Consider the following 14,110-nt stretch of genomic DNA (forward strand, 5'->3'; position numbering starts at 1 on the left):
ANCAAGTTTTATAAAATTTAAATTACGAAAAAATTTAAGAAAGGTTCTGTTATAAATGTAAATTCTATACCGTTTTGAAGAAAATTTAACTGAAATAAGATTGTATAATTTATGTTTTACGTCTGGTTGAATCTGTAGTTTTCATGTGTAGTTCAGTCCATTTGTTCGTTTTGGTTTCTGGATTTGGTTTCATTAAAAATAAAAAGTCTTAAAACATGCATTAACTCTTTGTTTGGAAGGCAAAATCATGGAGGACATTTTGGGTGCAGCAAACATTTTTGAGGCTGGTGAATTAAATTATAAAGCACTGAAACAAAAGCTCACTGCAACGTACCAAACAATAATTTGTTTCTCCTACTCATAAGATTTCAACGTTTTTTTCATTGAAGATTATGATGATGATGACGATGATAATGGTGATGATTAGAGCAACAAGATAGTTCAACGGTTAAGGTGCCTTGTCCTGTCGTTGTAGAGACCGAGTTCGATTTCCGTCTTGTCCTTATAGGCAGCTGTCGAAAAAACAAAAGAACAAGAATATACATGGAAACCAAGAGTTCAGTAGCCGACCAAACCGGTAATTTTCAGGAACAACATAAGCGATGTTACAGATACCCGGTAGCTTTTGCGTGTAATTCACGCGTATTACCATGCGCTGCGCAGTGTATGAATTTGAATACTGATGCCTATGACAATCTCACTGATGATGGTTGATGTATTGTGTTGGTGGCGGTGAGAACGGAGCAAATGCATATGTTGGTTTAGTGATTGTGTGACAATGACATTCTAATTGCATCTAGATTTTACTAAATATTTGCTGTATATAATGTTGAAAACAATATATGGTTATTATTATAACATTTATATTATACTTATATATATATATATATATAATATATATATATATATATATATATATATATATATATATATGATTTTTTTATAATTGTTCAACATAGAATCTGGCACTACTTACCAGACAACAACAACCATCCCTGCAGCGGCAGATTTGTCAACATCGCCAGCAACTACTTTTTATGTAGCGAATTCGTCAATGGCAACAATCTCAACGCCATCAACGACAAAAACAAATGCAACAGCATTACCATCAACAGTTCACTCGCAACAGCTTACAACTGCGACAACAACAACAACATTACTAACATACGATTGCTCGATCAACAACCCTTGCCTCACACTGAACAACAAGAAGTACCCAAACAAAGACCCCACAAAATACGTGTTCTGTAGCTTAGTGAGCCTCAGTTGTTCGATTGGAACATGCTTCAACCGCTTCGATCCGTCAACAGGCACTTGCGTGTGAAGAAAAATATCTTCTAGTAATGCTATCATGAAATTTATCTTCTAGTAATGTTACATTGAAAAATATTTTTAGTAATTACAAACACAATTAAATTATTAAAAACACAAGACTGAATAATATTTTAAAATGTCGATTGATTGAATTATTTAAAAAGTTTTGTTGAAGAAACCACTAATTGTTCTACATTCACCAGAATTATTGGCTCTCTTGATTCACCAATTAAATTTGTTAACGCATTTTTTGTAATATTTGTGCAAGAACATTCTATTACATTTGAAATAAAACTAACATCATAAAAATTTATTTTTGGAATGTATTATTTATTATTTTAATGTATTAGGTTCAGCTGGTAAGATGGTTTATTGTCAAGCCATGAACAAACATATACACAAGTAAATTTATATGCACAAGTCTTTGTGTGCAAATTTTTGCATTTTCGAGCTGATGCTTCATTGTATTTGATAAATTATTGCTTTTTCAAGTAGATCTATCATAAAATTTTGAAAATTTTAAAATTTTGTTAAATCATGGGGAGCCTTGTTGACAAGCATCACCGCAATCAATCAGTTAATTTTTAAACTTCCAACCATGATGATCAGCAGCCTTCCTTAAAGAACGTTGTGAACTTTAAAGTGAGGGAGAAGTTAGATAAAATGTGGAGTCATGCAAAAAACTAATTTAGCATAATTGTTCAACAGAAATTAAAAAAAAGTAAATAAAAAAAGAAATTTACAGAATGTCCTTCAAGTTCTATCCTTATGCTACGAATGATGAGTGAACGAGTGATTGAAATGAAGAAAGACTTGTTTATATGTTTTGTCGATTACTCCAAAGCTTTTGATAGCGTGAAACACGTGGAGCATATGGAAATAATGGAAAATTTAAACATTGATGGAAGAAACACGAAAGTTATTAAAAATTTCTATTGGGAACAAAAAGCAGCGATGAAAGTTGGTAACAAGATGACTAGTTTTGTCGAAATAAAGAAAGGTGTTAGGCGAAGTTGTGTATTTTCTTCAGACCTGTACAATCTCTATAGTGAGATCATCATGTGAAAGATAGAAAATCTACCTTGAATATTTATTAGAGGCGTGAATATTAACAGTGTAAGATATGCCGATTATAGCAGATTCAATTGAAAAACTGCAAACAAATGTTTCCAAACTCTTTTTTGAAAGTGAGAGGAAAGGCTAGCAATTAACATCATGTTACATTTTTCCTGTGCTAACTTACGGTTCTAAGTCCTGGACAATTTCTATAGAAATGGAAAAAAAGATTAACGCTGCTGAGATGTGGTTTTTGAGAAGAATTATGAAAATTAGTCAAACCTCTCATACTTAGAATGAGGATGTATTAAAACAGTCCGGTTATAAAAAAAAGGAAATTACTTCAGATAATCCCACGGAGGCAGATAAAGTTTTTGGTCACATCATATGGATGAAAGAATGGAAAATCTAACTACTAGAAAGATTGCAGAGAAAAGTGATCGCGGTCAACAACCAAAAACATCCGTGAAGTCCTGGTGTCACTTGTTGAATATGACCACATTTCAACTCTTACAAAGTGTCAAAGATCGGGTTTTGTGGAAGTCGATGGTCGTCAATGTCATAAAAGGATAAGGCACGAGAAAGAAGATAGAATGTTTAAAAACCATTAGACGAATTAAATTGCTTTTGTTTGAGTTTTTCCTATTTGCAAACTTGATCGATGAACCTAACTCATCGAATGGTGATTAACAAAATTGTTTATAACTTTTCAACAGGATTACAAAAATAAAAAATTATATTTTTGTAGATGTTTGTTAATTTTTGCAGGCTCCAATTTTTCATTACAAATGACTAAAAAATATAATGCTAATTATTACTTACTTTAGATAATTTTATTTGTTTTTGGATAGTTAATTAAAAATGAAAAACCTGACAAATTAATAAAAACAAAGCATGGAAAGTAATTCAAAGAATTCGTTGAAATCATATAAAATTTAAATATTTCAAATTTTATGTTGCTTCATTTGTTTTCGTTCAACGTGAAAAAAATTTTGTTGCTACTTAAAAATTGGATGCTCAGTGGATGTGATCCAGATTGCAAGACTTCCATGCACGCCTAACAAGCATGGATCGAATGTTGCATGTACTTCCTGGTTGGATGGCTGAAGAATGCGTGCAATACAGTGATATTTTATTGCGTTCTCTTTTTAAAGCATGAAGTCACTCAAACTTATCCTTTATTTCGATTTCATGTCGGTTTTATTACAATTATTAAAACGACAGATTATTTGTAAAATTAAAAACATTGACCAATTTAAAAAAAATTAAATCTAGACAATGGTAAAACGTTGTTATAAAAAACGTGGCAAATAAAAACAACATAGCTCGCAGTTATAATTCAATGGATATGCATTTTTTTGACATCACCTATCGCCACATAAGAATCAGCATTCTCTTCACCATCATATCAATTACAATTGCTGGATCAACAACTTCTCAGAGCTACAAACAAATAAAAACCACAACAGGTTTCGACATCTGCGTCACAGCGGGTAAAATTTCCCAACCCATTCCTGTTTCGGTGATGTGCGAGATCGAGTGTGCTTATCAATGTCGGTCCGACCCAAACATATGTATCGGGTTCAATTGCAGGTCCAACCAGTCTTTGAACAGTTGTGAAATGGTCCTGGAGGAAGGAGGTGGCTGGGCGGTCAGATACGTCACTAGCGACTACTTCGCCACCGGTTGTTGTCGATTTTATTCAGTAAGTTTCGTTGTTGTAGTGGAATTATTTTACTGCAAAATTTGTCAAGCAGAAATATATCGTTGTTGTTATGCTTACTAGTTTTTTAGTTGAAAGATCGGCCTGGCATGTTTAATGTTAATCAATTAAGTGATAATAGTAGCGATCTAATGCGTTAATTTTTCTAGCGTACATTTCATTTAACGTTCAGTTCTTTCAATGCCATTTTGCCTAAATTAGTGACGTCTAAACATTAATTCAGGCATGTTTTTTATTTTGACTAAATTTATTTTTTGTCAAGAGTCAAATTTCATTTTGTAGAAATCAGTTGAATGAATTTAGATTTAGAAGATATAAATTAGATGCAATGAACTTCGACGAAATGATAAGTACCATATAGCAGTTGTTTTAATTATTGGTGTTAATCTTAAAAATTGATTGTCGGCAATTATTGTTATGAACAATATTTTAATTTTTAAATTTTTATTGATATCAAAAAATCATTTCGTTAAATTTCAGACAAAGGAAACTTGGACTTCATTAGTAGTTTAGGCAGTTTGTTACAAAAATGAAGATCATCCAATGGACAACATAAAGAATTTATATTATAGAAATCACACGAAATTTCGAATTCTGTAATAATAAAATGTTAATTAACGTATTGCCAACAAACAAATAATTTTGAAGCTTTCTGTTAAAAAACATTAATAATAAAATGTACTCCAAAAGACTCATAAAATCTAAAAACAAAGCAAGGGCCTGCATAAAAACGCTTTAGGATGAAAGAAAACAAAATCATGGAAGTCCGTCACAAAAGAATGTGTCAGCGTCAATAAATCGATTCAGGTTATTGCACAAGTCAATACAGTCAAACAACAAGCGGTGTTCCTCGAAATGTTTTGTTCTCTATTATGCAAATCTGTCAAATGCAAAACCGCCATAGTGTTTATTAATCATTTGTGCCACAAATGTATTTATCCACGCCACACAACGTACATTACAATGTACATTACGTATACATATGTATTATACAAGCAGCGCGTGACATGGCACTTTTACAAACTGAACAAACTCGCCGACAAATGAAGTGTTTTTCATAATTTGAAGCAATAATTATCAACAATCATCAACAAAGTTGACAAATTTCATCATCGCATGAATAATTTTTAGAAAATTCTATTGAAAGATTAATAGTCGCAACTTGCTCGTTATTCTCTCACGAGAACCTGAGTGAAAGCAGGAAAATCTGATCATGAAAAGCATGGTGATGTTGTATATGATAGTGATAATTATTATTATTAGTTTGTAAGGCGCCAATGCACGCACCTGGATGGTCGACTGTTGACAGCGTTTCTGAAAGCCTGTACAAATTAATTATATTCAACAATATCCTTAAAAAGTATGATAGACTAGAAGTGAATTAAGCCTTTTTTCAGTGGGCCCGAGACAAAAAACCAGAAACCAGACCCATGCCTATATTTTTTTTATTAAAATATTGAAAAAAAAATTAATTCTTTTAGCTATTCATTTTCAAAAGTTACACAAATGTCTTCTTTTTACATTATACTCATCAAAGTCAAATATATGTCTTAATTCAATCTTTTTTTACATTTTCAAATTTGGAAGAATACATGAAACAGTTTATAAATCTTTTGATGTATTTTTCAAACAATTATAATGTTTATTTTAATTTTATATTCTAAAAAAAATTTTTAAATATTTGAAACACAATATTAAAAATAATTAAATATTGTGTTCTACATTTTCACTGCTTGTTCTCAAATTGACTGAAACAGGAAATACAATTTTTACGAAAGGCAACAAAAAAACTATTAAAAAAATGATGTATCCAGTGATAGAAAAAACAACAAAAATATGGAAAACTTAAACTGATTCGTACTTTTCAGTTTAAAATTTATATTTAAAAAACAATAGGTCACGACCTGATATTGCAAAAAAAAGAGATAACTAAGAAATTTAATTAAACTGAAATATTTTAGTTAAATTATTATATTATTAAACTTTTTTTAGTTAAGCTATGCGGAAAACTAAAAAAACCGTTAAACTATTAGTTTGCAACTATTTAGTTAAACTATGCACATTACTGGTTATATCAACCTGGAAAATAGAGTATTAAAACGGTTTCCCAAGAAATGTCTGATGTAAATAGTTTAGGAGAGGACGTTTTTCCAAATCTTAAAGTGGCTCTGCAAATACTACTTAATTACCATTTCAGTTGCGAGTTGTGAACGATCGCTTAGCAAGACGAAACTAATTTCTGCATATTTAAGACTAACAATTGGACAAGGTCGCCTGAGTGACCTTGCCTTTTAAGCGTGAAAAGAAAAAATGTAAAGTTATTGATTTAAGCAAGTAAACATGTCAATTATTTCGTTAACGGCAAGAAAAAGGGTAGTTCTTATGCTACTGAGCCATATTTGGATTGATTTGCACTGATATAAAACACAAATCTTTGATTGAAAATTTTTTTTATATGTACGCTTTGGCGGATCTAGACAACTTTGACAGGGACCCAATATTTTGAAAATGTTTAAATAATTTTGAAATTTTGACGGGGCCAAGATTTGTGATCGTGTACCCAATACTAGGCTGGCGACGTTTTTTTGTTTATCACGTCAATTCATGGTAGATTTTCTACACATAACGGTGCTTTTTCTGAGTTTTTTGTTCGTAAATTGAGTTCTACTGACTTTTTTTAAAACACGAACATTTTTTAACGTCTAGTTGCTTGTGCCCCTTTCTTTTCTCATATATCTCCATATCTTGTTCTCTTGCACTGGCTACCTATGAAATACGGAATAATTTTTAAAATTTGCACATTTGTGTATAAGTTTCAACCTAAAATATTTCCTAAGTACTTATCAGATATATTAATTGAATCTACTCACTTCTTCTTAACTTGTGTTAAACACACTTTTGCTAAATCTGCATTTGTTTTTTGGCCCTTCTCACTGGAACTCTCCACCTACTTCTGTGACGTCATCTCCATCACTTACAAAGTTCAGAGCGGATCTCAACAACTATATATTTGCAAAATTCGTTGAGGAGCGCTGTTGAACATTGCGGAAATAACGCTTTATAAGCTAATTGATTGATTGTTTACGCGGACGCCTCTGAGAAAGCTGTGCGCTGGCGATATATAAATCGCTGTACTATTATTAGTAGTAATGTCAATGCTTGCTGGCACAATCCCAGACAAATATTTTATATGTTTCTGAAGCAACTGTACAACTGGCACTATAAAACTACTTTGTTATCGCTATTATTAGCCACTTCACTGTTAGAATGTTTTCTGACTGAAACAAGCACAAACAAACATTTTGAATCTTTCATATTGTTACAACCATATATGTGGAATTAATTGGTTTCAACCATATACATAGAATAACTCTAGAGACTTACGAACGCACCCGCGCACAGTTTTAGTGCGCTTTAGAGTCTGGTCTCATTTCTGATGGCCGCGCTTGACAGGCTAAACAGAAATTTGTATCTGGCTTGTAAAATGTTGCAATCTAGAGGTCCTATACATTTACGATCTTCTACTTGTTTTACAGCTTCTTAGTTATTCTAGTGTTTATGTTATATTGTTATACTTATATATTTTTTTTTATTAGTCTTTATTATTGCAGCTCTGACATACGCAGAACCACTTATAATGTTACAGATATATTATGAATATTGTAAATTTAATTTTTTTTTATCTCTCTCTCTTTCTCTCTTTATATATATACACACACACACACACACACACATATATATATATATATATATATATATATATATACATACAATATATATATATATGTTGATAATAGACCATAATTTTTACAATATTCTATAAATTCTACCGAATGATTGGCGTTAATATGTTTGTAGTTCGTTTTTTCGATTTTTCTCACTAAAGTTTTTTGGTGAACGTTTAGTTTATTAAAATTCAAAATGAACTTATTTTTCGAATTCATGTTGCAAATAAGGCCATATTTCGATTCTTATATATATATATATATATATATATATATATATATATATATATATATATATATATATATATATTGAATATATACTTTTACGATCTTCTACTTATTTTACAACTTCTTAGTTATTTTTGTGTTTATGCTATATATATATATATATATATATATATATATATATATATATATATATATATATGATTGTGTAAAATAATTATTTGGTGCTACGAGACAAAAATTAACTTCACGCTCGGTAGAATTTTTCCTATCGTGTCTTCTGTACCGTTTACTAACGTGATTTTCAGATTTTGAAAAAGTTGTTTTAGTTGATTTAATAGTTAGTGTTAATCTGAAACATGTCTGATGCATGGGATGAAATACAGGCTATTAAAAACAAACAAAATAGTTTGCGAGAAAAAATCGCGGCACGGAGAAGGCAGATAGCCATAGCGGAAGGTACTAATAATAATGAAAAATTTGGCTCTGAAATTATTTCTTCATGCGGACCGACTACTTCAACTACAGACGAATTGAGCTCAACAAAAATTTCTTCTGAAAATAAACTTACGTTGTTTTCGTCTAGAAGTTCTTTGAATTTGAATGAATGTAGTCAGCTGGCCGATGTAAGCTCAGAATCAAAATTAGAAACTCCGAATTCAGACGATTTTAAATGTATTGAGAAAGCTTTGTTGACACTGTTAAATGAGTCAATATTAAATTTACCACTGAAGTTTGATTCTTTGCATAAATCACTTTTAAAGGTATGATTTTGATTTCATTTGTTTTACTCTTGATTATCATAATTTATGTGATTGATTGATTAATTAGTTTTAAACTGGGATTGTCTGTAGTGTAAAAGATGTCACAGATGGGGCTAAAAATTTATTGCCTTGAGAAAAGGATAAAAGTAAAATTTAATATGACTTATTTTATGTTATTTTTATGTCATTTTTATTTAAAATTTATGCTGCAGTGTAAAGTATGCTACTGAGTCCCAGAAAGATAGACTGAAGATGAGGTTGACAGTTGGAGTTTGGAATGTCAGGTCATTGTGGCAGACAGGGGCTTACGCGTTGATGAAGAAAGAACTTGAACGATTCAGATATGATGTGGTTGGTCTGTGCGAGGTCCGATGGACAGGAGGTGGAGAAATGGAAGGTGGGAAAATATTATGGTCTGGAACAGAGAGGGAGCACGTCTATGGAGTTGGAATGGTTATTGGCGAAAATGCAAAAAAAGCACTGTTGGAGTACAATCCAGTGAATGAAAGAATGATGTATGCGAGGTTTAAGGGATACCCGAGAGATATTAAAAAATGCAAATAGGCCTAACATCCTATATGTACAGCACCTAATATTAAATTAACAATGAACTATTTTTCTAAACGAGTGCTGTGCATGCATCATATTATTCATTGCAAGCATGTTTCAAAAATCTAATTTCTGCGCCAATTTTAATTTAAACTGCTGTTTTTTGCTTTCCAGAAAGCTTTTTTAGTACTATGTTTTTCTGTTGCTCATACACCTTATACAGCTTCAGCAAATCTATTTTGATATTTGTAAGTTTATGGTTATCTACTTTATTACTTTTTGCATCATTTGTCGAATGCCAACAAAATACACTTTACCAGAGTACTTATGCCTCGGGACCTTCTTATTCTTTTTTCATTAAAATGTTTTGCACTTTTTTTGTCATTCATTTAAAATTGTAACATGTTCTTGCATTGTTGAATTGATCTAATGGCTAATGTATTTGATAATTTTTTATATTTTTTTCAGCAAATTGGTAAAGCATTTAGTTGGGAGTGTATCAGTGATCTGGCTAGGAAATATGCCATACAAGGCCTCATAACACTGGATGAGAAAAGTGGAATTGATCAATCAGTCGTTGCAATTGATCACAAAAAATTAACTGCTTTACAACAATTAGAGACACGTTTTGATTCTAAGGATGACGTCAGTTCATCTTTGGCTGCTGAAAAAGGGAAAAAAAGAAAATTAGAAAAAACTTTGGAAATAGGAAATCGAAAAAAAGTGGTGAGTCTATCTATTTAGCATTCAGAATTTTCAATATTATTGGTCACTATTTTAACGAGTGATAATATACTTTTATGTTTATCTATTTTCAGAAAGAATCCTCAAAAGAGGACCAGTTAATTGAAAGTTTGCTGTCAACTCAATCAGCCAAAGAACGGGAAACAAACCGGTTAACAGAGGAAATCCTCATCCTTCTAGCTAAACCAACAGCGAAGGAATTGTTGCTGAGTGAAAGATTCAGGTCACAAGGTGGTAAGCAGGTGAAGGAATTTTGTGGTTATGGAACGAGAGAGGAATGTCAGAAGAACAACATTATCTGTGATAGATTGCATTTCAAAAAAATCATTCATAAGCATACAGATGAATCTCTTGGAGATTGTTCATTTTTAAATACCTGTTTCCACATGGACACTTGTAAATATGTACATTATCAAATTGATTACTTAGCCGTTAATAATAGAGTACACATTGTCAATGATCAGCAGATTATTTCAACATCTAACAACAACGTTGAAGAATTGGCTTTATCAAAAATAGATGACGCAACCACAACTCTTTTTCCACCTCAGTGGGTTCAATGTGATTTGCGTCAATTTGACATGTCAGTTTTGGGAAAGTTTGCTATTGTAATGGCTGATCCGCCATGGGATATCCATATGGAGTTACCTTATGGCACTATGTCTGATGATGAAATGAGAAAATTGAATGTCCCGGTTTTGCAAGATGATGGTTATATATTTCTTTGGGTCACTGGGAGAGCCATGGAACTGGGGAGAGAATGTTTGACGTTATGGGGGTATGAAAGAGTTGATGAGTTGATATGGGTCAAAACCAACCAATTACAGAGAATAATCAGAACTGGCAGAACTGGACATTGGTTAAACCATGGAAAAGAACATTGTTTAGTTGGGGTTAAAGGAAATTTACCTGTTAATCGAGGTCTTGATTGCGATGTTATTGTGTCAGAAGTCAGAGCGACAAGCCACAAACCTGATGAGATTTATGGCATAATTGAGCGCCTGTCTCCAGGCACCAGGAAAATTGAACTGTTTGGAAGACCACATAACGTACAGCCTAATTGGGTTACGTTGGGAAATCAAGTTGACGGTGTGAAATTATTAGATCCGGAAATGGTAAAAGCCTTCAGGAAAGTTTATCCTGATGGAAACTGCATAAAATAACGTTTTACATTTTATATTTTTCGAACCGTTCCCTTTGATAATAATTCTTAATACGTTGTATAATAAAAATATTTTGTTTTCACATAACTAATATTTGTTTTATATGAGGATATGAGGTGTCATGTTATAGGCAGTAAAATAAATGGCATCCAGTGGCGTTGTGTTCTTGACCATGCTTCGTGGAAGGCCGTTCCGCTCGTCCTTTGAATATTTTGGTTTTTATTTTTCGTAACTAACTCGACTGGCAGGTAAATAACTAGTTTAACTCTAACTCATTCAGTAAATCAGTGACTCTTTCGAAAGAAAACCTTGGGTAAAAAATTAATTTTTGTTATAATCGACATCCAATTGTATGACATAAAACATGTAATATTAGGAATTTGAGGTACCACTAATCAACAACAAAATCAACATCTATTACTACTACAACTACTATGTGCTTCACCTAGTCAGACGATATTGTTGATATCCCACAATGTTGATTTTCGCTGGCGCGTAGATAAATTTTAAATTATTTGCTGTCAGGGCAATAAATTCACGATAATTTTTCTTTTTTATGGATCTATTGATTTACATTCTTGAAAGCTTAATACGAGTGGTTAACATCGTGTAATTGATGATCGTCTACCAAATACGATGGACTATCCATGCAAAATAACAGCTTGTTAGAAAATTTAGTTTGTTTTGAAGCTCGATATTTCGGTAGATGTAGTTTTTATATTTATTTAAAACGTGATATTTTTACATTAAATAAATAAACGACTTTTAAGCTTCAGTACAGCACTAACAGATATTGTAATAAAAAAATTCAATGCGTAGGCAGCTTGGCCCATAAATTATTAGTTGAACTGGATCGTCAAGCACGATGATCTCAAATCAACCTGGCTATACGTACATCAAAATAAAGATACTCTGGTACAAATACGCATAAATATTATGCAAATGCATGAAATAAATCAATTAAAAAATAATTAAAATTAATAAAATATTTAAAAATGAATAAATGTTTATTAATAAACTATAAAAATGTGAAAATTGTATAATTCGATGAGTTTGATGAATAATTGTGTATGGAAACTAGTGAATGAGGCCAGACTCTAAAGCGCTTTGAAAATGCGCGCGGGTGCGTTCGAGGGCTTGTATAGGCATTTTAAATAATGAGTTAAACCAAGAGGGGTCTATTTACCAATATACAACACTTTCTTATGGGTTGAAGCAGGGATATGCAAAGAACCTCAATTTTTTCAACTTTTAATTATTTTCGGTAATGTCAATTTTATTTTTTTAAATTTATACTAAATAAAAGTAATTAATTACCACGTTGAATAGCAATTTAAAAAAATAAAAGTTTTAACATTTTAAATAAAAGCAATATTCCATAATTAGTAAATATATGATCGTAACTTTTGACTCGAACGATACAAAAATTACCCTCCAATTCCCCTCCGGAAGTAAGCTCCTTGTTCGACCGTTAAAAGTGAGCGAAGGCCGTAATATTTATTCTAGTTATATGAATTGAACGGTAACTTTAATTTTTACAGAAATTACATCAAACAAATTACTGCAATTTTAACTAGACCTAAGCAGCTAACTTTAATCGATACTAACTTTGACCGAGGTCAAATTTACTAACTGAAAGAATACTGTCATTTCAGTACATAATAAAGTTGTTTCGAAAAAAATTAAAACATAATGCAACAAAATGTGAACTACAGCGAACAATCAATCTTACAAAACTGCTTTTGAAAATTCTAATGATGAGAGTACTAAGCAAAATCAGATCTGAAATTTCAAATGTTCAATGTTTTTTGTCGAGTATTGTGGTACAAGAAATGCTACGAATGGTCAGTGAACAAGCGATGTAAATAAAAAAACAACTTGTTTATATGTTTTAGTGAACAAGCGATTTAAATAAAAAAAACAACTTGTTTATATGTTTTGTCGGTTACCAGAAAACTTTTGATAGCGTAAAACACGTGGAAATTATGGAAAAATTGAAAATTTGGAAATTTAGGGAAAAGACACGAGAGTTTTCAAAAACCTCTATTGCGATTAAAGAGCAGTGATGAATGTTGGTAACAAGATGACTAGTTTTGTCCAAATAAAGAAAGATGTTAGACAAGGCTGTGTATTTTTTCCAGACTTGTACAATCTCTATAGTGAGATCATTATGAAAAAGATAGAAGATCCATCTGGTATATCCACTGAAGGCGTAGGCGTGAATGAATGATATGCAAAAGATTGCTAAAACGTTAATTGATTTTATAATAGCTTCATCTTTTTCTAAGCCTATTAATATCTCTGCTAGCTCTGTTCCTTACTCTGATCACCTTCTTATTGAATCTGTTTTTTCATTAGATTTTCTTCCTTCAAATTCATCTATGTCTATTTCTAAAAGATGCTGGTCTTCTCTTAATAAAGATATTTTTCTTCAATCTCTTACTGAACCTATTTTTGATACTACCTTATTTTCTGATGTTGATGATTTTGTCTGTGCTTTTAATATCTACATTACTTCTATTCTTGATAAGCTTATTCCTCTTAAATCTTTTACTTATAGGCTCTATTCTCGTAAGGCTCCTTGGTTTGATTATGCTTGTGTAGTAGCCAAGAAAAGTCTTAGAAGACTGGAGAAAGCCTATAGGTTAAATCCATCTAACTCTCTTTATTCTATCTATGAATCTGAATTGATTAATTATAAATATCTACTATTCTCTAAACACTCTACTTTTCTTAGAAATTCTATAACATCTGCTTCAACATCTAAAAATAGGTGGTCTGTTCTATCTAAACTCCTACATAAAAAATCTTCTCACTCATCTTTCTCTGCTCAACAGTTTCATGACT

The 14,110-nt window shown here is 31.6% G+C and overlaps 2 protein-coding genes across 2 annotated transcripts in view; both read left to right on the forward strand.

Annotated features, from left to right (window-relative positions):
* Window positions 1–1,618, forward strand: part of HELRODRAFT_191760 (hypothetical protein) — a gene marked incomplete at its 5' end in the record, with an annotated part of 3,791 nt that extends 2,173 nt beyond the window's left edge. The window contains 3 exons of the mRNA XM_009019338.1: window positions 428–577; window positions 980–1,353; window positions 1,374–1,618. Of these exons, the coding sequence (XP_009017586.1) occupies window positions 428–577; window positions 980–1,251 (422 nt within the window). The 3' untranslated portion in view covers window positions 1,252–1,353; window positions 1,374–1,618. The remainder of the gene's footprint in view (window positions 1–427; window positions 578–979; window positions 1,354–1,373) is intronic.
* Window positions 1,619–10,156: 8,538 nt separating this feature from the next.
* Window positions 10,157–11,263, forward strand: HELRODRAFT_79167 (hypothetical protein; the record flags this gene model as incomplete). Its single annotated transcript, XM_009019339.1, has 1 exon — window positions 10,157–11,263. The coding sequence occupies one exon, from the start codon at window positions 10,157–10,159 to the stop codon at window positions 11,261–11,263; it is 1,107 nt and encodes a 368-aa protein (XP_009017587.1).
* Window positions 11,264–14,110: the final 2,847 nt, after the last annotated feature.

Source organism: Helobdella robusta (genome assembly GCF_000326865.2).
Source record: "Helobdella robusta unplaced genomic scaffold HELROscaffold_24, whole genome shotgun sequence".
Taxonomy (NCBI): domain Eukaryota; kingdom Metazoa; phylum Annelida; class Clitellata; order Rhynchobdellida; family Glossiphoniidae; genus Helobdella; species Helobdella robusta.